This window comes from Narcine bancroftii, chromosome 1 (assembly GCF_036971445.1).
Source record: "Narcine bancroftii isolate sNarBan1 chromosome 1, sNarBan1.hap1, whole genome shotgun sequence".
Taxonomy (NCBI): domain Eukaryota; kingdom Metazoa; phylum Chordata; class Chondrichthyes; order Torpediniformes; family Narcinidae; genus Narcine; species Narcine bancroftii.
Window position 1 is genome coordinate 295,159,536 of NC_091469.1, and position 27,616 is coordinate 295,187,151.

General features: G+C 39.9%; 1 protein-coding gene across 1 annotated transcript in view; it reads left to right on the plus strand.

Moving 5' to 3' along the window:
- Nucleotides 1-16,043, plus strand: part of LOC138746651 (protein kinase C-binding protein NELL1-like) — a 73,484-nt gene extending 57,441 nt beyond the window's left edge. Inside the window, exons 3-5 of the mRNA XM_069904942.1 lie at nucleotides 6,433-6,561; nucleotides 7,986-8,088; nucleotides 14,803-16,043. Of these exons, the coding sequence (XP_069761043.1) occupies nucleotides 6,433-6,561; nucleotides 7,986-8,088; nucleotides 14,803-14,834 (264 nt within the window). The 3' untranslated portion in view covers nucleotides 14,835-16,043. The remainder of the gene's footprint in view (nucleotides 1-6,432; nucleotides 6,562-7,985; nucleotides 8,089-14,802) is intronic.
- The last annotated feature ends 11,573 nt before the right edge of the window (nucleotides 16,044-27,616 follow it).

Consider the following 27,616-nt stretch of genomic DNA (forward strand, 5'->3'; position numbering starts at 1 on the left):
CGCTTCGACGACCGCGCGTGCCCTCCATCGCTTCGACGACCGCGCGTGCCCTCCATCGCTTCGACGACCGCGCGTGCCCTCCATCGCTTCGATGACTCAATTTTGTTCTTCCCTGGTCCAGTCTCTCCCTACCTATTTTGATAATTTTTCACATGCCGTCCATCTCTTCAATTACTTTCAATGCTCTGAACCTGACTGCTGAAGTTCTCCTACTCCTTTCAGCAGAACATGCAATGACCATAGGTGGTAAAAATGTATAACTAATGCTTCAGCTCAGGTCTGAAACATTGGCTGTATATCTTTACTTCCTACGGACTCTGTGTGACCTAGTGAGTTCCTCCAGCACGTTTATGCTTTTGCTTGTGTTTAAGAGGCTTCAAGATAGATACATGAATATGGAGGGATTGAAAGGATATAGATCGTGTTCAGGCAGAAGAGATTCAGTTAAAATGAATAGGTTTGGCACACACTCTGTGGGATGAATGGCCAGTTCTTGTGCTTAATTCTACCACTATATTCTGCCTGGGTAGTCTGCAACCCAGACGGATGAACAGTGAATGTTCCAGTTTCAAGAATCTTTGCTCCTGTGTTTCCCATTATCCTTCCAATCTAACTTTCATCTTCCTATATTTGTCAGCTTTTCCATTTCTATTTCACCCCTCTGCTCCTTCTGGTTTCCACACTGCACTCTCTCCCCTCTACCTGGCTTCATTAACTCATCTCTGCCCTAATGGTTCTCATTATCACTCTCCTCTCTGATGAGACTCCCATACTGACATCCCTTCTGTTCCCACATCAGTCTTCGCTTGCCCCTTTCCCTACCTGTCTCCTTGTCAGTTTCCACCCATCACTCATTTGCCCCTCCTTCCTCCTCCCTTACCGGCTCCTTCTGTTTGTCATTCTTCACCTCCTACTGTCTCGATCACCTACTGTCTCCTCCTTCTCCCCTGTCCCTCCCCTCTTTATCCTGGCTAATTACCCTTTCCACTTTGTCCTGATGTAGGATCAGGTAACTACAAAAATATTGCAACTGAGATCTCGTCTTTGTATGAAGTGCCTGTATGGAAGTCTTGTGTTAACAGCCTCAGTAAGACTTGTAAAGCTCCCCAGTGGAGCTATTTTAATGCATGTTTTCAAAAGCAAATACATTTCTTTTCCATCTTGTACTTAGTTTGATTTACTCCTTGTTTCTCTTGAGAGACAGTAGTTACAGGTGGATGCAGGTGAGAGTAAGGAAGAGAGTCAAATAAAATGGTACATGATCTGAAAAAAAATGAACCAACTCGGGGGCCACTTTAGAGCTACAATCTAATTCCAGGCTTTTCATGATTGGTTTAATGTTTTTGTTTAACACTGCATAATAAGTTGAGAAAAAAGGAATCCAGGTGCAATTATTTTGGTTACATACAAATTTTGCAATTTTTAAGACATTTTTACATATTGGACAAATCCACAGTAATTAAGAAGATACCTTTTTTGAATCATCACACACCTCATCTTTTGATATTTTACAATGTTTAATCTTTCCAAGAGAGGAAAAAATAAATACAGCTAATTTGTCGGTTCCATTTTCGAAGTGCTTTTTGTGGTCAACATGAAGGTTTCTGGCAAAGGCATCAGAAGAAATAAGGGGTGTGAGCCCAGAGTGATATCAAGAGGGACATCTTGGACAAGATGTGTTTCAAGGAGAGTTGAGTGCTCGGTATTCACTGAGAAATGCCCAGTGTGTTGTTTCAAGCATTATTGGCAGTGATGGGTAATGAAAGGACGGCAGCTCAGCAGGCTTGAAATGAAAAGAACAAGATTAGGGTAGTGCACCAAAAGAAGTCATGAGAGAGAACAGGAGGGGTGGATATCACCACGTATCACAATCGGACCGTCGAGTCTGCTCTGTCATTCTGTCATGAGCTGATCAATCCTCCCATCCAAGCCCACTCTCCTGCTTACTCCCTGTAATCCTTGATGCCCTGACTAATCAAACATCTGTCAATCTCTGCCTTAAATACACTCCACAAGCTCGCTTCCACAGCTGCTTGTGCAACAAGTTCCACAGGCTCACGACTGTCTGACTGAAGAAAACTTACCGCAATTCTGTTTTAAATTGACGCTCTTTTATCCTGGAGTTGTGCCCTCTTGCTCCTACCATGGGAAGCTCCCTTGCCACATCAACTCTGTCCAGGGCTTTGAAATGTCTCGATGAGGTTGCCCCTTATCCTTCTGTTCTCCAATGATTTCAGTACAAGACCTGACAAACGACCCTCTTGTGCTAACCCTCTCATTCCTGGTATCATTCTAGTATATCTTCTCTGAACCCTCTCCCACACAGGTATGTCTTTTCTCATAAAAGGCACCCTAATCTGTACCCAGAACTTCAAGTGAGATCTCACCAGTGCCCGATAAGGGCCCCTGCTCTTAATATGCTATTCCTTTCGAAATGAATGCCAACAGGATTTTAATATTTTGAAACATAACACAATTCTGACCTACAAATCTTTTAAGTTAATTGGGTGGATGAGAACCTGCTCAGGATGGGTGCGGACAATAGTTATATTTACCTTTTACAATCTGGGCAGTGCTTACAAGGCCAGTGTGCTTTTCTCATACCTGAATGCCCTTGAGAATGTTGTGGTTAGTGACCTTAGCTGAACTGCTCCAGCTCATCTGCTGAAGGTAATGTGTGGGGAAATTCCTGGATTAACTCCACATTATTGGAATAGAATGGGAGTTGGGACTCTTGTTTCCAAATCTTCATTTTTCCCTTTTTAAAATATTTTATTGTTTAACATAATGATCCATATACAAGTTCATTAATAAGACAAAGCAATATGATAAGATCTACGTAGCATATAATTAAAATAAATGCACAATATGGAAAATTTTAAATTTTATCTCTAATTATTAAAGATGATTATTTGTTCAAATGATAATGCGTATAGATCAGTTAAATAATATTATAGCAAACCTCATTATACCTTAATATAAAATCTAAAAAAAGATATCATCTAGGATAATCGTAATTAAACCCCATAAATCCACTTATCTAAAAGAAAAAAAACCCCTAAAACTAATACTAATCTAACCCCTCCCTCTAATCAAGGTTACAAGAAAAATACAGAGGTGGATCAAGTCATGACCTCCAGAAGACGGACCCATCAGCCTTCGAGCACCCAAATCGCCTCAAACTGCCAGTTATGATAGTATTCCATAAATGGGCCCAAAACCTTTTCAAATTGAAACTTTTTATCTTTAATTTTATACCTAATTTTCTCTGAACTTAAATACGTCATTACATCATGTAACCACTGTGCATGAGTCGGTGAGCGTTCATCTTTCTACTTCATTCAAACAACTCGTCCCGCCTGGCTAGCAATGTGCTCAAAGCTAAAACTTTCTCTTGAGGTGCTGATAAAAGTTGATCTGGTTTGTGCGATAAACCTAACAGAGCAGTTAAAGGGCATGGACCTAATTTAATCATATAAATAAAGAATGAAAAAATATTCTGCCAATATCTTCCTAATTTAGGACATTCCCAAAACATATGAATCAGTGAGACTTCAAATATCCAAATGTCCTGGCCCCCTTTACCCCTAGACACAAAAAAAACAGGATTCCCTTTCGTATCCAGTATATTATCTTCTGCAATTTCCATCACCTGCAACACGATCTCACCTCCAGACACATCTTCCTCTCTCCTCTACCCCACCCCACCTCACCTTCCATCGGGACCACTCACTCCATGACTCCCTTATCCACACATCCCTTCCTTTTTGGCACCTTCTCCTCTCACTGCAGGAAATGCCACACATGTACCCACATCTCCTCCCTCACTATCATTTGATGCTCCAAACAATCTTACCAAGTGAAGCAATGCTTTGCTTGTGAATTTGCATCCGTTATGGCCTTCTCTACATTGGAGAGACTAAATGCAGGCTGGGAGATCGCTTCGCTGAGTACCTTCGTTCTGTCCGCCCCAGCGGCCAACCATTCCAATTCTGTGCCTCACTCCTGCACTGATATGTCTGTCTAAGGCCTTGTGCACTGCCAAACCAAGGCCACCCGTAAATTGAAGGAGCTAACCTAATATTTCATCTAGGCACCCTTCCAACCAGAGAGCATTAACACCAACTTCTCTGCTTTCTCCTAGACTACTCTCCGTTCTCCCTCTCTTCCCCATCCCTCTGCCTCCTTTCCTCCAGTCTCCATCCCTTTCTCCATTCACAGAGCCACCCCCCTCAGGTTTGCTGGTGTGCCCCCCTTCCTCATTCACCAAATACTTCCTGCCATTGGGACTGTGTTCCTCCCCCCCCATCTGCCATTTTATTCAGACACCTGCCTACATTTTGCTCATTCTTGATGAAGGGCTCAGGTGCGAAACATTGGTTAAGCATCTTTATCTGTGCCATATGAAGTACACTGTTTGATCTGCCGAGTTTTTCCAACATTGTGTTTTTACTTTTATTTCCAAACTTCACTTCCATTGCGGGGATGGAACAGACTTTGAGGCAGATCACAAAGCACTGTCACTCCTGTTCTGCCTTCTGATGGGTTGAGCTACCAAATGGGGATGAGTTCTGGAAAGTTCTCAGAAATTTGCATCAGCGGTTCAGGAATAAAATACAAATACTGAAATAAAAAAAAAATACAAAATACTAGAAACACTTGGCCTTTTGTGAAAAGACATTTGGGTTTGGATATATATATATATAGATATATATCTCCGACTACAAAGGTAAATAAATGTCTGTGTAATTTATAGAACAGTATGGTTAGCACAATGATTAGTGCAATGCTGTTTCAGTGCCAGTGATTGGGATTTGGCTTCGAATCCCATGCTATCTGTAATGTAATGTTCTCCCCGTGTCTGTGTGGGTTTCCCCCAGGGACTCTGGTTTTCTCCCACCATTTGAAATGTACTGGGGCTTGTAGGTCAATTGGATGTAATTGGGCGGCATGGGCTTGTGGGACGAAATGACCCGTTACTGTGCTGTATATCTTTAAAAAATCTTATTGTGTTTGCATGATTGCAGATTTAGCCAATGCAAATCTATGTATTTCAGAAAAGAAAGGTTATTAACCTGAAACACAAATTTGATTTCTCTTTCCATTGATGCTGGTGGATTAACTGGGTATTTTCAGCATTTATTTTAATTTTTTTTTCAGATTTTTACATAGCTATCTAATTTTAAATTGCTCTTTGTAGAAAAGGCAGAAATACTGGCCATTTTCAATACAAGCTTTCCTCTTTAATCGCTGATCTAGATCTCCAACCCTCTTGTGTGACATGTCTCCTCACCTTATTGTATCATGTTGGGGGTGGGTGAATGGTAGGGAAGACACATCATATAATCTTCAGTAAAATCCACAGGGTGGACCAACATGAAAATGCCAGGAACAATAAATACAATCTTCCAATAAATCCAACAAGTAATTTAGGGGCAACTATTTAAATAATATAAAAACCACACGGCAGGTGCTGGAATCGAGGAAACAGAGAGAATAGTGGGTCAGGCAGCATCCGTGGATAAGAAAGTCGCCCATAGTTTTAATCTGAGACCCTTTATCGAGACGAAAGACTTCAGTTCTGACAAATGGCCCCCACCCGAAAATTTGACTGGTCATTTCTATCCATGGACGCTGCCTGACCTGCTGAGTTCCTCCAGCTACTCTTTGTTTACTCAAAGAATGTGTTTAGAAGTGTGGGACTTGCTTTGACAACCGTGACCTCCAATTATTTGGTGACAAGAAAAGTCTCAAAACTCCACTTGAGAGTCTTCAGCCAATAATGAAACGGAGCCGCATCAGGCAATGTTCTCACAGATGAACCACATCTCGGATAGATGCTATTTTAAGTTAATCTTATAAAGTTGTTAAATAGGACGGTAGGGTACAACTGCTGATATTCCCCAAGGTTGGGGGCCAACGATGGATCATAAGTAGGATCCCAGTGTCAACTGTTGATGTGGGAATAAAAACTATTGACTGATGCCTCTCGAGCCATGACTGGATTGGGAAGTGTGCAGTCTCGCCCACCTGAATGACTGCAGAAAGGAATTGAATGAGTTTGGTGTGGTCAACTTCAGCAAAGAATGTGGATAGATTAAGGATAAGGTGGAAAAGAAGGATCGGCTAAAGATATGACTGTTATCTTTATATCTTTAGAAGAATTGATCAAAGGTGGTTTAGTACTATAGTAGGAGCAGAAAACTAGGCAGTTCTAAAGGGTAGTCTCGATCAGAGTGAACACTTTTTGTGAATAAATGACTGCAGGTACAAAGACTGACACTCAAGTTGCTTGCTGAGTATAATGTCAGGTTTTGGATCATTTCAAATGGAGGATACTAATATGGACCATAAATGCTGTCATGAATCAGCTTCATATCTTTTATTTTAACATTGATTTGATATAAATTTGCTATTATCTTCCTATTATAGTTAAACTATGCTGAGGCCAGAATGAATGAGATGGACAACTGTTACTGTGAGAAGACCTGCCAGGTGAATAGGGACGTGCACCGCAGCATGGAATCATGGGTTGAAAAGTGCAAAAACTGCACCTGCAAGGTCAGTGGTTCCTGGAGCCATTGCTCGGAGTGGCCTGAACAGGCCCAAACTCTAATTTGCCATGTACTCTTTGTGTGGATTGAACAGCAGTGATTCTGTATGATTTACCCCATCAAGAGTGAGGCATCCAGAGAGAATTTAACTCAGACCAGAAGCTGCATAAATATTACATTTCCTTGCCCAGTTAAAGACAGTTGGCCATTTTCCATATCCCTTGACAAGGATGTGGGTGCCGACCATCAGACGAAGGAGCAGAATCAGGCCTTTAGCCCATCTAGTTTTCTCCACCATTTGAATCACAGGCGATGTTTTTCCTCTCTACCCCATTCTTCTGCCTTCTCCCCGTAACCTTTAACGTCTTTACTGATCGAACCTGCTACCTCCTCTTTATAGACACCCAATGTCAGCCTACACAGCAATCTGTTTCAGTGATTCCAGATTCACCATTCTCTGGCTCCTCATTTCTGTTTTAAAGGCACATTCTTTTATTCTAAGGCTGTGCCCTCTGGTCCTTTCAACATTCGGTAGGTTTCATCATTTAGGTCCAGAGCCATCAAAATCTTCTCATATATATATATTAATTCTCTCATCTACAGGATCAAACTTGCAAACCTCCTCTGGACCCTCTCCAGCACCACACATCTTTCCTTAGATCTGAGGCCCAGAACTGCTCATAATAGACCAATGTGGTCTGAACAAAGCCTTCTGAAGCCTCAGCATTACATCCCTGCTTTTATATACTTATCCTCTCGAAATGAATGCTAACATTGCATTTGCCTTCCTGATTGCTGACTCCCTTCAGACCTCTGCCTTCTGAATTTTATCCCCATTTGGAAAATAATCTATGCCTTTATTCCTTCTACCAAAGGGCACGGAGCTGTATTCTGTTTGCCAACCTATCCAAGTCCCTCTGCAGACTCTCTGCTTCCTCAACACAACCCAACCCATCACCTGTCTTTGTATCGTCCCCAAACCTCGCCACAAAGCCATCCAGATCATGAACCTACATTCGCTCTGCATTTGTTGCATTTTGCTTCTCACTGCACAGATACTACCTGATCTGTTGAATACTTCCAGCATTTTCTGCTGTCATTTCTGCCTTTCTGTTCTTTTCATGCCATTGCTGTCAAGTTATTTATTGACTCTTGTGTCGATGGCCTGTTGAGGTATATTTTATTTGAACAGAAGGAAATTAGTGATATTGGCAGGAAATGTTAGTGGCAAGGAACATTGGGGTGAGCTGGGAGAGCAAAAATAAATTTCTAACAATCCCTTCCACATATTTACTGTTTTCCCCAGAGGGTTTATTGCTAATTGTGTTAATCTTTTACATAGAGTAGCTTGAGTGGTTTATAATACTCATTGGATAGACTGGTATGAATCATTAAGTAATATCTTCATGTGTACCTTTTCTCCCAATTCAGAATGGAGCCATTGAGTGCAGACGAGTTTCATGCCCCCCTCTAAACTGCTCATCGGATTTTCGTCCAGTGTATAGACCAGGCAAATGCTGCAAAGAATGTCGACGTAAGTAAAGAAACAATCAGACTGTTTGGCATATTTTATCAAACAAGGCACAAATCTACATTTCTGAATTTCCTTCATCCCCGAAATGCTAATATTAAAAATTATTGCAAGACTCGATCGACATTGGTTACTTGAATCCTCCATTTAAGACTTGGAGATGGTGGGCAAAACACCAAGTAAAGCATATCTTACCTCCTTTGCTCCTGCATTACCTTACTTTCCCTCTTATTCCCTGCAATTAGTGGATTGGAAGTTGGCCTCACGCCATGCACCACACCAGAATTGTTGCCAAGATTTTGAGATTTCCTTGTCACCATGCAAAGGGTGCAGCCAGCAGCAGCTGCGCATTGCAATCTGATTTTGAAGCGAATGGTCAAATTTCAGAGACTGTGCAAGAGACGCAGATCCCAAACCAGCACCGATCACTGCTTCAACCCCAAACTTATACTTTCTCATGAAAATTTTGACTGCCAAACGAGGGGTGATCTTAAAATGTGTAAGATCTTTAGAGGCCATGACAGGGAAGATGTCGAGATATTTCTAGTCTTGAGCAAATTTGGAAAAGAAGACATAGTTATAAGATGGGGATGTTTATCTAAAACAGTGGTGCAGGGGACTGGTGAAGCTCTGGAATTTTCTACCTTGGAGAACTGTGGAGACGAGATCACTGAGAGTATTTAAAGAGGAAGTAGATAATCTTTAGATAGATCAGGGAATTGATGGCTCTGGCGAACTAGCTCAGGAGGTGAGGTCTGGGACTGATCAGTCATTATCACGTCGAATGGGGGAAAGTGTGAGGCTCTGAATGGCTTACTCCTCTCATTTTCTGATGTCTTTCACTTGAAAGAAAAGTGAGAATAAATAATCTTAAGGAAGCAAAGATAAAACAATATATTAGGTTGTTAAAACAATGAGAGGACAGACAAAGTGATGTAACGCAATGTCGGGAAAAACTTTCCTCTCAATATAATACGGGACTTGTTAGGATAGATACTAGAACTATTCAGAACCAAAATGCAGTTGAATAGGAGAATAGGTAATGAAAATTGGAAGTTTTTTTAAATTTGGGAGGAAACTATTAATAAAACCTCCCAACATCAAATTCATGTAATTTGTTCTTGAGGATTTTAACAACAGTGAAGCAAAAATGGGTCAAAGAAGTGAAAAATTTATGAATATTTAAGGGAAAGCAGACAATGTAATTGAAGGAGAAGAAATGGGGTGTGCTGGACGGATGAGACGGAGAAGCGTGCAACAAGGCACGGTTGGCGTAGTGGTTAGCGTAACACCTTTACAGGGCCAGTGATCAGGACTGGGGTCCGAATCCCACGCTGTCTGTAAGGAGTTTGCACATTCTCCCTGTGTTTGCGTCGGCTTTCCACAGGGGCTCCGGTTTCCTCCCACCATTCGAAACGTACCGGGGGTTAATTGGGTGTAAATTAGGTGGCACGGACTCGTGGGCTGAAATGGCCTGTTACCGTGCTGTATGTCTACATTTAAAAAGGTCAGTGTGGATTGTACAAGCGTGCTGGAAAAACAAGCCAGGTCACTCAGCATCCACAGGAAGCAAAGGTTTAAGCTTTTTCCCGTCCTGTGTATGGTGTGTAACCTCCTGAGTTTCTCCAGCATGTTTGTGTATTGAACTCAACAGATCCTCTTATTTAACTGCAGAGTATGGACTCAAGTTTTTGCTGCTAAGAAGGCACCGAGTCAGGATATCCTGAGAAACCAATGACTAAATTTTTTGAGACAGCGGCTGTCATTTTCAGGAAACATCTGGGAAGATTCCACGTGACCAGGCTTGAGAAATGTGCCGTCTTGTGTTGTGATTGGGTGACAGGAACGGTCCATACATTCTCTTGTGGATTTACTCACCTGACTTCAGCGAATCAAAAATGAGAGAAAAGTAGTGTACCAAGCATGCCAATCTCACCCAGAAGATGGCTTTGTAAGGGATAAATGTTGCTCAGGGAAAATCACACTTTGAGGTGATTTGTGAGGTTAGGGAAGGGAGGTGCCATAAAAATAAACTAGTTCCAATTAGCCTATTATAACTACATATACTTTAAATATCATCTCAGAAACTGAGTTTATAAGTATTCCCTGCTTACAAAATTTAATAATCACTTTGCAAACTAAATCACATGAATATGAAAACTTGTGCAAATACGACCATAGGTTGTGGTTCTTCAGTTTAAAATTCAAAAGTTACGATACATTTCTCTCTCTAGGTTAACAAGTCTTGTTTTTCTACCACTTTACATAGTCATTTTTATCAACAGTTCTTTTATCATGGATATTTTTTGTACCAAAATCAATAATTGTTTTGGCTTATCGTGACTTTACCATTCTGTTGACTCTCTGTGATTTGTGTTTTGGAATCAGGAACCACGTTTAATACTTCAGAACTTAGAAATTAGTCGAATAAACTGTTCCATATCACCAAATATTTTCTTGTCTTGAATTCTAATGTAAAATGGAGATCGATTGATCTCTGTCAGACACTGTATCACTAGAAGGTGCAGTAGCTGGATGTCTTTTACCTGATGCGTATTGAGGCTTGGATGTTATTGCATCCAAATTTGAATATCCAATGACTTCTCATCCACTGATTTATTTGGCTTTTTATACTACAGGTTCCTAACCTTTTATCTGGGATCGTCAGTACAGGACAGCTGCCGTGGTTCAGAATCTTCCGGATTTTGGAATCATTTTAAAATGGCAGTCCCTTTAAGCCTGCCTGCCTGAGTCACATTGCTGTATCTCCTGATCCCTTGCCTGCCCAAGTTATGCTGCCATCTCTCCTCCCCTCACCCACCCGAGTTGCGCTGCCATCTCTCCCCCTCATCCACCCGATATCCAAGTCACGCTGCCATCTCTCTCTCTCCCCCCCCCCACCCCCCCCCACACCCTGCACCGCTGTGCCTGCACTGGTACAGTGGTTTCAGCTGCGTGGAGGATTATTGGTAGTGACGACGGCCATTGATCCACATTGAGCCGCTGCTGGGCCGACTGAAAGGACCGTGATGCTGGATGGACGTCAGTATATGGTGATTTGGATGCACTTATAAAGTAGTGGAATGACACGGGATATTCCAAAGCGAGGGTCATACTCGATGGGTAGGGTACTTATAAAGTTTTGATACCAGTAATTAGCAACATGGAACCTGACAGGATAGGCGGGAGTTGAGTGACGGTCACCAAACTCCATCTTTGATGATCAGATGTCATCAACTGAAAAAAAAATGCCAGTTTTTGGAGGTTGCCATTTTTTGGAACCCTGGATAAAAGGTTAAGCACCTGTACAGTATTTAAATGACTCTTTAAAGGGAAGAGAAGGGTTAATTGACTCGTCTTCTTGCTTGTCTCCTTCAGTGGTTTTATTCGGTTTAAAAAATGTAAAATGATTGCATTTGCAAATGCAATAATAGTAAGAGCAAAAGAAAAGCCGAACCCCACACCATAAGTGGATTTAATCCATTTTAATGTATCCACTGGTGTGAAACAATTGGATTTTATTGTAACCATGCCAATCTCTTCATATTATGTATTCAATGCCCTTTAAATGAGCAGCAATATTTAGTGTGATTGCTCTATTTGATGGAATGGTAATTGTAGATAAAATTAAGTTTTGAAGTTGGTTGCTGTAAATTGGATGGAACATCCCAGCCATGTTTCTTGAAGAACTGGCCACTTCCTCGGGTAGCTCAGATGCACATCTTTCATTATCAAATTCCTTTTGCTTTTCTTAACTGCTGCCTTCATAACCATGGTACATCCGAGCAATAGCTTTTATATTGGGATTCAGCACCTAGTATTCTGTGTTCTTTTGCGTCATGTGTGGATATATTGTGGGCAGTTGGGAAGAAAACAAGCTGATGATGGCTTCCATCTCTGAAAAATCAAACAAGAGACAACAAAAAAGTACCACAATGGAACTTGTGGTCCTTCAACCCAACTGCCAGTTGTAAATCCTTTGGTTTTGATGGAACTGTACTGAAAAAGAATCAGCCTCTGAATGAATGTGCTTTCACATGAATCTTTGTGTCCATTAGCTATTATGAACTTTTCTGCAATATCCCTTTCTGAGCTGTAGTAGAGATTTGGTGTTGTCATGTTCTCCCCTCTGTTATTATTGACTGAACATTTAAATCTGATGCAGCTACATTTTGGGGTAATCCAGCCTTGTTATCATCAACCATTACATTATTAGTTACGTGGTGCTTTTTGTTTTCCAGTATTGCACTTGTAAAATATCTAAAGTTTAGTTCCCGTTTCTTAATGGAAACCTGATTATTGAGGATTATTTGGAATAGAACCTATTATATATCTTCAGAATTTCCAAAATGAAAATAGATGCTTCAATCTCTACTTTCTGGGTCATGCAATTGAAGAGTCTTGTACTGTGCTGAAAAAGAAAGGTAGAAAGAAGAACAATTGCGATCCGATATATGCAGTAGATATTTCACTCAAGTGTCTTGTTGTTCTGCACCCCGTTACAAGACTAATTCTCCAAATCTACACACATTTCTGAAGTTCATGAAGATTCAGTACTTTTCCCAACAAACATCAGAGCATTGGTTAGCGCAACTCATGTCGATGTCCAACAATAGTCGGCCAGCAGTGATGGATTCCAGTGATGGCAGAGTCCCGGTGAAACCTTTCACCATGCTCGTCACTGATGGCACCAAGTTCAGCAGGGAAAAAGTCCAAGTGCGAATTACAGAAAATTAATGTAAAATGACGTGTGGCACTTCATGGTTTTGTACGTTTAAAACATTAAAAATATGTCAGGAAATCACAAAAATATCTGAAAGAAAAGTACACGATAGGAACATTTCATGATCAGCAACCAAAAATCCTTAAAATAGACCCAAAAGTCTTCAGGAAGCAAAATCTCTGTTGTCCAGTGTAATTAGTTCAGCACTTTATAATGTGGCTCCAAAATTCTTTCTCTTGATATCAATGCATGAATATCAGAGGCAGAAGGTAATATATTAACGTAACTCTAAAATGTTCAATGCTACTGATGTTTGGTCCAACAGGCCTGTTAGATTGAAAGGGCGGTGACCAATATAACTTAGAATTTGACAAAAAAATTAAGTTTGTAAAAGATGAATAATCAAACCAAAATATCTCAGTGGATGCTGAAAGCTCTGTATGATGCCATTTCCTAATGCTGGCCGAATTTAATTCCATACATGGCATTTCCCCAGACACAGCATTGCAAGAAGTGAGGTTCAGTAAAGTGTTTGATTAATTTTACTTGGTTGGTTTCCACAGCATTCAGTCCTGTCTTTTAAAATGTTAATTGTATTGTTTTTCTCAAGGTATAGTGATCCAGGATTAATGTGCATTACTGCTGCATTTCTATTTAGATGTACACTATATTTATTGAGGATGATGAATTCTAATCTGATTCTGAATGTCCTGAGTCTAAATATTTTTGGGTAGTTTTGTTGTGCTTGTCTATAACCTCCAATTAGTATCCTTCCATGTTCAAGAGCATGCAGAGGCACTTAAAGTTGGAGGCATGAGTAGGGGAAGTACATTCACACTTTAGTGTTTGTGCAGGACTAGCATGTGCTTGTTTCTGCCTAACCCTTTTAGAATTTTGTAGATCCTTCCTATTATCTGAAAATTAACATGTTCACAAACGTTTTGACATTTACGATTTTTCTCAAACTGAAAAGATCAGAGCACTTTTTCAATATGAAAACCCTAAACGGACATCAAGTGGATAGGTAGCTTTGGATGAAACTGAATTAGATCAAAGTCTTTTGATCTGGGGAGTGGGAAGATGGGTGTTGCCAGAAGGATTGTTCCAATATGTCTTCACCCTGTTTGGGATTGGTTTTCATATATCATGAAATTCATAATTTAGAATTATAGAAGTCTCAGAAATGATCTTTGCTAGCCTGTTGTTAGTGTTCATTCGTGCTTCAAGTGCTCATAGGTTATTGCAGTATTCACATTAATTGCATCAATTTAAAATTTTATTTTCGACAAATACCCTTCCAAGCAATGCAATATTTGGTCTTGATAATCATTTCCAATTGGTTTAATGTTTAAGTGAGGAATTATTAATACTCTCCTTTTCTCCCCAAAGTCACCTAAAGCCTTCTGGACTTTGACATTATCTGTGAATCATGTTTGCTTTTTTCAGTGTACACGACTTCAAAATGTAACTGCTTTTCTGAAATCATTTGCTTAATTCATCCATATCTTTTGAATGTTTAATAATCCTTACTCTTCAAATCATGGCTTAATGTTGTTGCATGGTATACAAGAAAGTAATAAAAATGTTGTCCTGTTAGGTATGCAAAGGAATAAATACAGAATAATACAGCTTTAGAATAGATTTCATGTTATTGAACAGATTAAACGGGGCTCAGGAGTTCCACAGCTGCAATATTACTTTGACCTGCGTGTGGTTTGGATTCTGCCATTTAGTTACTGCAAACTATTTATCGACAAGAGCTGAGGTGCTTCGATTCCTGGAAAGTATTTTAGGATGTGCATCAGGAATAATTTATGTTCATTCTTGTTAGTTTGATGGCAGACAGAAAAGTGTATTTTCCAATAGTTGCCAAGTGTCAAAACAGGCTGCCGGCCAAATGTGAAAATTGTAGACGGAAAGATATGGCTGTCACAAACCATTGTGCCATTCTCCATTGTTTAGATGGTTAAAATTGTACTTTGTTTCTTCAAAAGGACAACAAAGAAAAATGTATATATATGACTAAGATACTGCAGTAAAGAAAAAAAATAGCATAAACCTTCTGGTGAGAGGTGGCTTTCGTTATCAAAATGTTGTGGTGGAGATGATGGAAGAAGCATTTCAACCCCCACCCTCTCCAAGACATTCTCTTTTGACCTGAAACTTGAAGGAAGAGGGACAGGAAACCTTGAAGACTCCTATCTAGCTCTTTTATATTTATTGCATTTTCTGTGACTGTTTGCTTCTGTAAAGGGTTTTGTGTTAATAAATTCATTTGAAAGCTTTTGCCTGCATATTTGGCTTCTGAGTGTAATGCTTCCCTTGAAAGACAGATGTGACAGAAAGCCTACTTTTTTCTTTCTTTCCTTCCTTCTGACGTTCCATATAATTTTAGTTCTTGCACCATAAATTGACAGTTCCAATTTTTGCATCTTTTCTGAGATTTACATTGATGTGCTGAGATCCAGCAAATTTATTTAGTCAAGACATTCAGAATGTGAAGGTGCAAGTGGCATTTTCTTAATTTCCTCCAATCACATTAGCTCTGCATCTGTCCACTTTCCTAGCTGGAAAATTTGCATTGATCTTTGATTTAAAAAAAACCATTTGAACAGCGTCTGCGGTCCCTTTGAGGTGAAAGCGAGAGAGAGAGAGCTCTGTACTTGTATCACCATTTTCCATTAAATATTTAATTATCGTATAGTTTAGAGATCCAGCATGGTAACAGGCCCTTCCAGCCCATGAGCCCATGCTGCCACAAAACACCAAATTAACCTACAAACCCTGCATGTGTTTGAAACCGGAGAACCCAGAGGAAAACCCAAACAGAGCTGGGAGAACCTACAAACTCCCCACAGACAGCAGCAGATTTGAACCCAGGTCATTAGTGTTGCGCTAACTGTCCCATCCTAAACATTTATCTGGAACAGCCTGACACTGATTCTGTAGTTATTTCAGCCACCCTTCAATTAGAAGATTTTTTTTCTCTCTCCATGTGATCCCTTCCAAAATCCTAAAATAATTATTTTAAAGACCGACAACTTTCTGCCTTTCAAGGAACTTTTTATTCAATTCTTACTGCAGAATTGTAATATTGTAATATTCTTGGGATGTGATGTTTGGAAACTGAACATAAAATTCTGAAGAGCAATTATATTTTGTTTTTAATGCCTTTATTTCTTTCACTTTTCTTCGAAGACTTCTGAAAGTACTTTGGAGCTAATAAACTATGTTTGAAGTGCTCACCAAGCTTCTGTGTACTTCAGTGTGATGATGGTCAGCAACTTTTTTTGTTTAGTATCATTGACTAAGGGGTAATTACAGCCATGACATTGGGTTGCGTTCTTCCAGATAATGTGTGCTCATGTCCCCAGGTTGGGTCTTGAATTCTTGATTTTTCAGACACAAGGAGAAAAGAACAGTCAACTCTGCCAGACGTGACTCTTGAGCTAATTACTGTGTAGTATTTCAATCCACTCATCAACAATGAGAGAAAAATCACTGTATCAGATTTTCATTAGGAAAATAAAAGGTCATTGGATAATCCACAAATTATTCACTGGAAACATCTGTCATCATAGCTAAAAGTGGACTTAAAATTTTAATTAAAGTTAGAAGGCGTGTCCCAGTTAGCGTGTAGCGTGGCAGTTGGAACAATAATATTGCAGTGCCAGCAACTTCGGTTCAAATCTGACACGGACCGTAAGGAGTTTGCACATTCTCCCTGTGTCTGCGTGGGTTTCCTCCGGGTGCTTTGGATGCCTCCCACTTTCTGAAGATGTGCGGGGTTAGTAGGTGGGTGAAAAAAAAAGATGGGAAGATTGTCAAAATTTTTTAGGAATTTTAAAAAGGTTTTCTCAAATTAGTGTTCTTAATTTACGCTGATTTTTTTGTATTTTTGTTTTCCTTTTTTTGTACGTTGCAGGAAAACTTTTGTACTTCTTCCATTGGCTCCGTTTTGTCCAAAAAGTTCCTTTATTTCCTGGGACAGCGCAGTGGATCTTCCTAAGCTTTGAGCATCAGCCATAAGCAAACTGAAATATTCACAGACCCTTCATTAAGTTCACTTAATTTCACCAGTGATGCTTGCTGTGGATCATTGTCTTGAGTTTCTAACAGTTTATCTCAATCTCAAAAAAGTTACAAGCCATTCTCAGAAGTTGAGAAATCTAATTGTTCTCCGCAAAGGCTGTGTTTGGTGTTGTTAATTGGTGTTGGACTGTTAGGGATTTCTGCTCCTACTTTGTTACTATTGTCCACACAGGTTGTGTTGCCATCTTAGGAAATCTCCCCCAACAATCTCACTCCTGATTGTCAGTGTGCAACTGATACCTGTCAGCCAACTGCCTGCTTTACATAGGCAGCTGACTCGTTGGACAGATGTGGTGATTGAGAGCTACAATTGCTCGAGGCTGAATTGATTAAATTAGGCAGTGCCTTAATTCATGCCCCATTATCTACCTGCCTGAAACTGGCTTAAAATTCCCCCAGATATCTAACAGCTGTATCCTACCCTGATGTGAAATTCAACAATTTATTCTGCAATTGCTACATCTAATTTCAGACCAGTTTATTCTCCTGCATTTTTAATTCTGTTGTTTTGTACTGAAATTTCACATTGTTGTCGTTTTAAAAAAAAATTACATCCAGAATCTAGGTCTTGGCAATTAATCTGTGTTTTCGTTGAATCTAAGAAATGTGGCAGGAAAATGGAGCACTTTCTCTTTTTTGACAAGCTTTAATAATCTAATTTTGGTCATTAAGGTTTGTGATTAATGTGTCTTCCTCTTGCCACAGAGATAGAAGTAGTATTGTGAGAGGCCTGTTGGAAGTATTACCCTCTAACGCAAAGGTTTTCAGTGCAGCTGTTTTAAATGATTCCAATGCTGCCCAAGTAGAATTGACTCCCAAGAGTGACCTGTCATTCAGTGATGCTGTAGATTTAATTATTGAAGGTACATTCAGCAGTGTACATGCATCATTCACAGAATGCAATATACTTACCCCTATAAGTAGGGGCATCCCTATAACCTGTGGGATATATTAAGATGGAAATTTAGCAGATTGGATCCCCTTTCCTAATCATTGACCTCATCCTGCCACTGAGTGGCAAGTCCAAATCGACTGGACTGGCATGACTTGAGCAATGAATGTAAACTCCACTAAGCATATCCCAGAGAAGGACGGGGTCTGGCGATAAATGCGGAACATACCCTGTTGCTCCCCTTTTGATGAGATGAGCACGCTGAAGCTGACGGAGGCTGCTGGAGATCATTTGCCAGGAGGTTTAATGGGAGCAAGAGTAACGCAGCTCATTGTTAGTTGGCATAAATTGTGGTTTCAATTTTACTGGAATCAATGATTTTTCATACCCTGTAGCACAGAAGAAAGAGTAAATAGACGAAAATGTTCTCATTCAAAAGAATTTGAAAGCAAATTTTAAGAAGGTATCATATTCAAATATTTACCAAAGTTTGTGTAACTGTGATAATTTTGGAACACCTTCGTGTTAAAATGGAAGTTTTAGCTCGTTATTGTCCAAGATAGGGCTAGATGATGAGTTCCTACAAAATGTACCACTGTGTGATTTTTGGAAATGATGATTTGTGACTATTACCATAAAAGTGAGACTTTCAGCCTGATGATCATAAATATTCTTCTAATAAATTAAACAAATATTTAAAACCTAACCTTTTTCTGATTATACTTCCATTCCATAAATATTTTGTCCAAAATAAAAGCTTATTGCAGTCTGATAATGTATTTTACCCACATCAAAAACTAAATAAAAATAGCACATCTTGCTCTCGGTAATGATGTTCAACTTGTTTATCAAAGAGAAGCATACACTGCAGATGCTGGAATCTTGAGTGAAAAAAAAGAGGCTGGAAGGACTCAATGGGTCAGGCAACATCATGGGTAGAAGAGGCTAGTTAACTCTGCGGGATTTTATTGGCGCGATAAAGGGTCCAAACCTGAATGATTGACTGACCATTTCTACCCATGAATGCTGCCTGATCTACTGAGTCCTTCCTGCATCTCTTGAGTATGAAGCTCTGGAAAACATTACCAAGGAGCTCGGGTAACAGAGATGGGGGTATCAGAGATGTGGAATAAAGGCGATGGAGCAATTAATAAGTTAATGAGTCATTCACAGTGTAAGTCTGACTTCCATATCTTAACATTCATTCAATGAGTCATGGCAAACAACTTTTAACCTTCTCTTGGAATGTGTCGTCAGCACACATTTGATTAGTGCTGGGATGGAGTGAATGAGTTTCTATCGCCCCAAAACTATTTCCCGTATTCACTTCTTTGGAGCATTCATGGAAATGTATTTACGGTCTATTTGGGGGATTATACTGTAATTTGCTCATTTTCAATGATGCATACTTGGGAAGATGTATTAAAAGTGACTTTTGTTTCCGTTTCCACAGAGAGCTCATCTCAACATAAGTGTTCATCCTGTGAATGATTCAGTCGGTTTGAATGAACTTTGTTTAGCGTTAAGGGAGCCTCTAACCCATGTAGCATGTGATGTACTTCTACAAAGCCAGAAGAAGATAAGATGCAAACCATTACTCTGAATTGCTGGTAACCTTAATAGAAAGAATAATTGAGGAACTAGATCATGTGTGCATGGATCCTGCCATACTTTATTCCCTTCTGCAGATAGTACTACTTTCTTTTAATGTTGGCTATTGCATTTACGTACAAGGTAGATTGATTTATTTTGCTGTGTGTGCAAAAGTGCCACTCAGAAGCTTGTGATATGGAAATGACCTGTTGGAAGCAAATGCAAGATGTATCCCCATCACAAATCAGCTCATAAATGGTCGCAGGTTTAGAAATCAAATCACTTCGCCATACGGCAAACAAAAGTGAATTGCAATATTATGTGGTAAGAAAACAATGAACTGATTAGTGATCAAAACAGTTCATATTTTTATTATATCCAGCTCTTACATTTAAATAAAAAATTTAGTGAAGAAGCCATGAATGTTACAGGATTTTAAAAGTAAAAATTTCAATCATGCTCTTGAGTATGAATTTTAAGCAATCTTTTGGTAGAATAACCCCCATCCACCACCCAAAAAAAGCCAGATTGTGCAAATAACTCATTTTGCCCAAGGGTCACATTGTAAATACTCTTGATAAAATATGGTGTCTTCTCTGAGTATGATCTGATCGCTGAAGCAGTTACATTGTTGTGGTCAGGATATCTGTACTTTCACTGTCTTTCTGTCAATCGCAGTTAATCCCAACCCTGATTTTATCCCAATAAATTGGCTTTCTTATCAAATTTAATCACAATGAATGAAATATTAATGCCTGGAATAACACTGACAGGGTATTGTAGGCCTGAAACTTACTGACCTCAATCAAAAAGAAACAACACATTTATCAATGCTTCTTTCAGTTTTATTGCTAGGTTGTGATTTTTCAAAATGACTAAGACATTTCCTAATGGAATTAGTTTAATACAAGTGCACATTTATCAAGAATTTTATTCCTGAGCTTTCTTTTGTTAAAAAATTTGGACATGCAGCACCATAACAGACCAATTCGGCTCGAAGAGCCTGTCCCACCCAATTTACACCTCATTAACCCACATCCCTGGCCTGTTTTTTGAAGGGTAGGAGGAATCTGGAGACCCCAGAGAAAATCCACGCAGACACGGGGAGAATGTACAAACTCCTTACAGACAGCGTGGAATTCGAACACTGGTCCTGTCCCGATCGCTAGCGCTATGAAGGCATTGCACTAACCGCTGCGCCAACTGTGCCACCCTTCTCTCTCCATTCTGCCTTTCTTTCCGTGCACCTTATCAGGGAAGCATTTGCATCAGGAGACTTGATGAATATATTTTTTTATTCAACATTGTTGGATTAAAATTATACATTGAGGTTCTGCATAAGTGGTTTAGATCATCAGTGAGTCTAGACTTGAGATTGATTTTGTTTTTGGCCCATAATGTTACACTTGCCCACTAATTTTGCATGCTTTAATGAGCCCTTTATTACTGTTTTTGAGTTTAGCACACTATATCTATGACTTATTATCAGGAGGGGACATTTTTCTTCTCTATTTCATGGAACAGCAGAAGTGTGGTCCTAACACTTGTATTTTATTACAAAATGCTGAACAGTACTGTCTCTTATACCACCAACATTAGCAACCTGTATCATTTCATCACATCATTAATACTTATTTTCCTCTTGTACAATTTTCATTTTGCCTCATTGCAGCCTTTAATGTAGTGAAATAACCCAAGACATTTAATCGAAGCATTAACCTATCAAGCATGGTCCATGACACATTAGAACAGATGGAGCAAAAACTTTGCCAAAGAGATAATTTTGAAGGAGCATCTTAAACGGAGGATTAAGGATGGAAATTGACATTTACCATGGTATTTGTAAAAGAATCTTCATCACTCATCAGTTTTTTCCTGCGCCTTTTCATAACTGCAGACTCTGTTGGCCTTTTCACTCCCTTTATTCAATAAGCACATGATTTAACCATCAGCCTAAATGCTCCCATAATAAAGGAATGACTGCAATATTTTTTCTCTCTCTCTATTCAACTTAACAGGAAGTTTAGATTGAAGAGTGGGTCTGATTTTTGCATCAAGCCTCCTCGGCACTGCATTGTAATTTACTTCCGAGCATTCTGCAATGCATGAGAAAGTTCTCCTCCTGCCAGGGAGCTCAAACAGATACAATTCTCCACTGGAAGCAGCTGGAGAGTGACAGAGTGCATCTTTTGATCCATATTCTGTTCAGCATTACCTCACAAAGTGAGGAGAGCTTTGCAACCTTCCTCTTCCAAATTTCCTGTTTCAATGCTCAATTATTGCACTATAAAACTCCTGATATCCAACACCTACGGGCATTGGTAAATGCCAGATAAATGTATTTTCCAGTTACTTAAGACTCGAGATGGCAGAGGTCGACAGCATCGAGTCCACGCTGCTGAAGATCCAGCTGCGCTGGATGGGTCACGTCTCCAGAATGGAGGACCATCGCCTTCCCAAGATCGTGTTATATGGCGAGCTCTCCACTGGCCACCGTGACAGAGGTGCACCAAAGAAAAGGTACAAGGACTGCCTAAAGAAATCTCTTGGTGCCTGCCCCATTGACCACCGCCAGTGGGCTGATATCGCCTCAAACCGTGCATCTTGGCGCCTCACAGTTCAGCGGGCAGCAACCTCCTTTGAAGAAGACCGCAGAGCCCACCTCACTGACAAAAGGCAAAGGAAAAACCCAACCCCAACCCACCAATTTTCCCCTGCAACCGCTGCAACCGTGTCTGCCTGTCCCGCATCGGACTTGTCAGCCACAAACGAGCCTGCAGCTGACGTGGACTTTTTACCCCCTCCATAAATCTTCGTCCGCGAAGCCAAGCCAAAGAAGAAGAAGACTTAATTATACAATGCCTAACTAATACAGCTGCATTAAGAATAAGCAGTTTAAAAGACAAAAATACTATTCTGTACTTACACTGAACAAACTTCACTTGGATGAATATATAAATTTTAAAGCATTTTACTTAATTTTCAGCCACATTCTTTGAAAATATTTCTGTCACTGCATCTGTAGGTTCCTCCCCTTCCATAGAGCCACCTGATAGACGAACAATAATATTATAAATAATTAACCCCCCCCTCCCAAATTTACAGATAAAGCCTCTGACCGGGATGACACTTGGTAAGCAGGGATCAGGAGACATTTTTAAGAGAATCACCCCACAACGAGCGGCATCGACCAGCTCTTCATCCTGGGCGGCGCCATTTTATTCAAACACAACTTTATTCCAATAGCTGCTTCAAGCAACACGTGAGCAAAACACGTCACTGGCTTAATATTTGTGTTACTTCAGAGAACATATACAATTTTATACTTGCATATTTTTTTCTTATTTAATTTTTTTTAACTTATTTTCCTCAATATTTTTCTGGTTGCTTGAGGCTGCTTGTTGCTTCAATTGTGGTTACCAAGGGTTTTGCTGTAATTTGTGGATGATTTTAATTATGGCATGTTCAGGTGACTGTTCACTCTCCTTTACAAATTGATTGATTTTTTTTAAAAAGTGGGGATCATCCCGCTTATACTTTTTTATTTCTTTTACATCAGTTAACATAAATTCTGCTGAGATCATGAATAAACCTTGTTTCCTTTCTTTTAACTCTATAAAGGGGGAATGCTCATAGCTTTCTCAGTCATCCTAAAATGAATAAACATATCCAATTTAGAGTGTAATTTTCAGTCCACACAATGTAACATAGCAAAGACTCCCGTGCATTGACTCGTCCTCACTAGTGTAATTCAACGAAAATTAATTTGGGCACTATTTTTCATCGATCAACCTTGTGAAAAAGCAATCTGTCACTAGAATTGGCAAGGTAGTGCTCAGTTAATAACACATATTGATTGTTATTATTTGAAAGTAGTATAGACTGTCACCATCATCCACAAAGTCACAACATATGTCATTAATTTCTCTTCTAATTCTCTATTAACAGTGATTGCCAACTCTTTCAGTGGACATGCAATGTATTCCATTTGTATTAACTTGAACATTCAGAACTGTGCTGTCTGTGTACTTTCCTGATATTAATGTTTCAATCATATTGAGCAGTTATTTTTATGAATAATGATGTTGTATATATGAATATTTAGATACCTTCAAATGGAATTCAAACCTGTTGTCTGCTGAGCAAAAATGATATTCTCCTTTCACTTACTTTTGCAAGGATAAACTGATCCAGAACAGCCTTCTAATGATCATATGAACTGAAAGGTGTGCAGTACCTTTCCAAAGAATACATCCAATTATTTCACAGTAAATGAATTAGTGTGTGGTTGCAATTGGCTTCATTTATAGCCATAAGTATTTGGCCAGTTTGCGATAAGGGATGCAGTTTACCAAGACACAGGGAGAGCATTCTTTGGAATCTTTTACATTTATTGAATCTTACATTACTTGATTTGGTATTTTATCTAATAGATGTTGGAATAGAAAATTGTTCAAAACCCTGTGCCTTAATTCAGTTGAATAGTTTTATATAGGAAAATTGATGTATGGTACATCTAAAATTTGGTTTTGTTGAGTTCCATCAAGCCCAACTGCAATACTCTATTGTGCGCTTGACCCTGTCACATGGGATGTTCTTTCAGCAAACAAAGAATTACTGCAGCCATTTGGTCGATCAGAAAGCATAAATGGGTAGAAATGGTCAATCAGTGTTTTCAGTCCAAACCATTTAACAACTCGACGAAGGGTATGGACTCAAAATGTTGACTGACAAATTTCTCTCCTTGCACGCTGTCTGACCTCCTGAGTGCTTCCAGCAATTCTTTGCTCAAGATTTCAGCTTTTGTGTTTTCTCTGGTATCCCTAAATATTCTACAGTCTGGCTAAACTTACTAAAGTGTCAAAGTTGTTCAGTGTTGCTTTGCTTTCAGGGCTGGCATTGTCTTCTGCATCAAGCCAAACTGTGTCAATGAAATTGGGGATTGCAGATCCCTTTGTGAGATCACCAAATTGTTTTGGATGAAGGAGCCTTTTCAGCATATTTGACTTTCAACATCAACTTTACTGACCATGTTTAAGATCTGTTTTTTCTCCCCCAAAAGAGTGCTTACAAGTAGCCAACAAACATCACATTTCTAATTTCAGGCATTTCAATCAGTCCAGTATTTTGTTGCAATTTGAAATCTTGCCCAATCCTCTCCATTATTCAACCTTATTTACTCCTTTAAATTGCTCATTAAAATCTCTCTCAGCAGCTATTTATGAAGGCGCATTATAATTTGGAAATTTCATGCAGAGTGTATGTTTTTTTTACTGCACTGAGACATTTGTATGAAATGTAGTTTATTGCTCTTTTACTCATTCCATTAAGCACCTTAAAGAATTCCAGAGATCCATTTTTTGTTGCTAAGAAGCTTGATCCTTTGAGGAAAGCTTTATTTCATTTTGAAAAGGGGGTGGAGAATTCAGGGGTAGAGGAACAAGTGAAGTTGATGAAAGTTGCTTTCTCTCAGTGAACTCTTTACTGGTTTGAAACTTGATGCTTGAAAGGGTGAAGAGACAATTAAAATTATTCAGGTGACCCATTCATGGGACATACCTGCATCGAGAGCTGGGACTATTTGGTTTTGCCTGACGTGAATATGTTCCAAGATTATTGTCATGCAATAAAACAGAAAATGTGATATTACACAACATTTCCTTTTAGTCCAACATAAAGCAGAAATTGCCCAGCGCTCCTGACAGTCAGAGAAAGAGAAGCAAAAGAGAGTCCACACAGAGTCACTGAGTGTTCATGGATTCACCTCTAGTGCTCCCCCAGCCTCTGCAGCCACACAGCCTTCAGTCCAATCCATCAGCGAGCTACAGATGCAAATCTCTGACATGATCGGGAGGACTTTAGTGCCCTCGGCACCCTCTAGCATCTCGGTTCTGATACCTGGTACCCCTTCAGCCAGTCTTAAGCTGGTCTCCAGCAGCTTGCAAGGATTCCTCGTCCTCAGTCCCCAACAGCCCGCCTCCTGTGTGTTCTTGAGCCTCGGTGCCCCAACCTGGTCCATCGCCACGCTCTCCATCCCATGGGCCATTTCCTCTGCTTCCTCTTCTCAAACGGGGAATGGTCTCCCTGTTTTCTGGTGCCCTGTGCCAGTCCACTGCTTCCCCAGAGGTTGCAGACCCTGGTGGGCGCTGCCGATCATAGGCGCCACCATCTTGGGCCCAGACCCCATGGTTGCAGGATTTAAAAATATTCCACTATTGGCTCATTTAATGGGATGATAAATGCCTGTACAGAGCCGACGGCATTTGGACTGAGTGGTTGGACCACGTGAGGGGTGCTTTGCCTCTGTTCCCCGCTCTCTACGAATCTGCACCAGCGGCAGTGCTGCCATTTTTTTTTGTGTCTCTTGTGGGGCCAAGATGTCTCCCTTTGCTGGAAATGTCTATGATTCTGTTGGTTCCCTATGTTATTTATCATACCTTGTCTTGACTGTTATTGTTCCTCTTGGGATCAGGAGTCCCTATGTGTCTGAGAGAGCAGGACACCTGCTGTGGCACCTGTTTTAACCGCTTCAGATCAATCAGCAACCATAGAGCAATACAGCACAGAAAGAGGCCCTTCTAGTCTGTACTGACATATTATTTTCCATAGTCCCACTGTCTTCCCCCCCTCCCCCAACCCCCAGCCATAGCGCTCAATACCTCCCAATCCAGGTACCTGTCCAAATTCTTCTTAAAATTGAGCCCCCATTCACCACTTCAGCTGGCACCTCGTCCCACACTCCCCCCCTCTCTGTGAAGAAGTTCCCTCTAGCGTATCCTTTCACCCTTAACCTGTGTCCTCTGGTTTGTATCTCACCCACCTTCTGTGGAAGAAGCCTACCTGCGTTTCCTCTGTTTTGACCCCTCATAATTTTAAATACCTCTATCAAATCTCCCTTCATTATTCTACGCTCCAGGGAATAAAATCCTGACCTGTTTAACCTTTTCCTGTAACTCAGTTCCTGAAGTCAGGGGTACATCTAGTAAATCTTCTCTGCACTCTTTCAATTTTATCTTTCCTGCAGTTAGCTGGCCAAAACTGCACACAAAACTCCAAATTTGGCCTCACTAATGTCTTGTGCATTTTTAAAATTATAGCATCAGATTTCAGATTTATTGTCAGATTTCATGCATGACATCACATACAACCTGAGATTCTTTCAACTTCTTTACTCAGTACTTTGAATTATAAAGACTAATATTCCAAAAGCTCTTTTTACAACCCAATCTACCTGTCTCCACTTTCAGGGAATTATTCTTGTCTGTGTTCCCAGAATCCTCAACACAATATTGTTTTTTTTCTCTCTCATTTATCTAGTTGTTTTGATTTCTCCTAGTCACTGCGGTTTGCAGGGCAGTCAGAAATAAAATAGCAGAACAAGAGCTTGTTATTATTGTGCTTTTCTGGTGGTTTGGAAATGCCCTGAACTTTAACTCACACTGGCCTCAAATCCCAATGGATTTAAATCATAAAAAATAGAACTTTGCAACAGAGTAAAGGGTCTTTGGCCCATAATGTTGTGCTGACCGATGGACACCTTCTCAACAAACTAAACCCTCCCTACTTACTCCCACAACCCTTTATTTTTCTTGCATGCATGCACCTGTTCAAGATGGATATCAGAACTCTTTCAGGGAAAGGTGATATCAATCAAGATTTTTATTATTTGTTTATTGACTTGGACCCGAGAGAAACAAATCATTTAAATGGTTGCAGACTTGTCTCTGTTTTCTGTCAACGATGTTCTTGAGATAATGGGAAGGTTAGGAGCATAGAAACATGTCCTTGCTTAATGACATAGTGCATTTTGTAATTATATTTCTCCTCTTCTGAGAGTTTATCCTCGATTTTGCTGCAGGTCATCTCAACCCAATTGAGCAATGCAAGGCACTGTTTACAAGAAAGATGATGAGAATGTCCATCAGGACCGTGACTTGAACCCAGGTCACTGATTCAAGGCATATTTGAACAATTTGACCTCTATTCATACACAGCGCTGAAGACACTGTGTGTAGGTGCCAAGTGAGGGGTTTTGCTTCTTCACAAATTACTTCCTGGAAGACATAATTATTTTTGTTCACAGTAATCTTTTGCATTTCATTTTCATGGACACAGCCACCAATTGCAACAATAATCATGTCTGACAATGTGCCAAAGTGATTATGCACAGATTTTTCCCAATCTTACAGATTGCATCTAACAGGATTTTTTTGTTATGTTTGGCTCTGCAG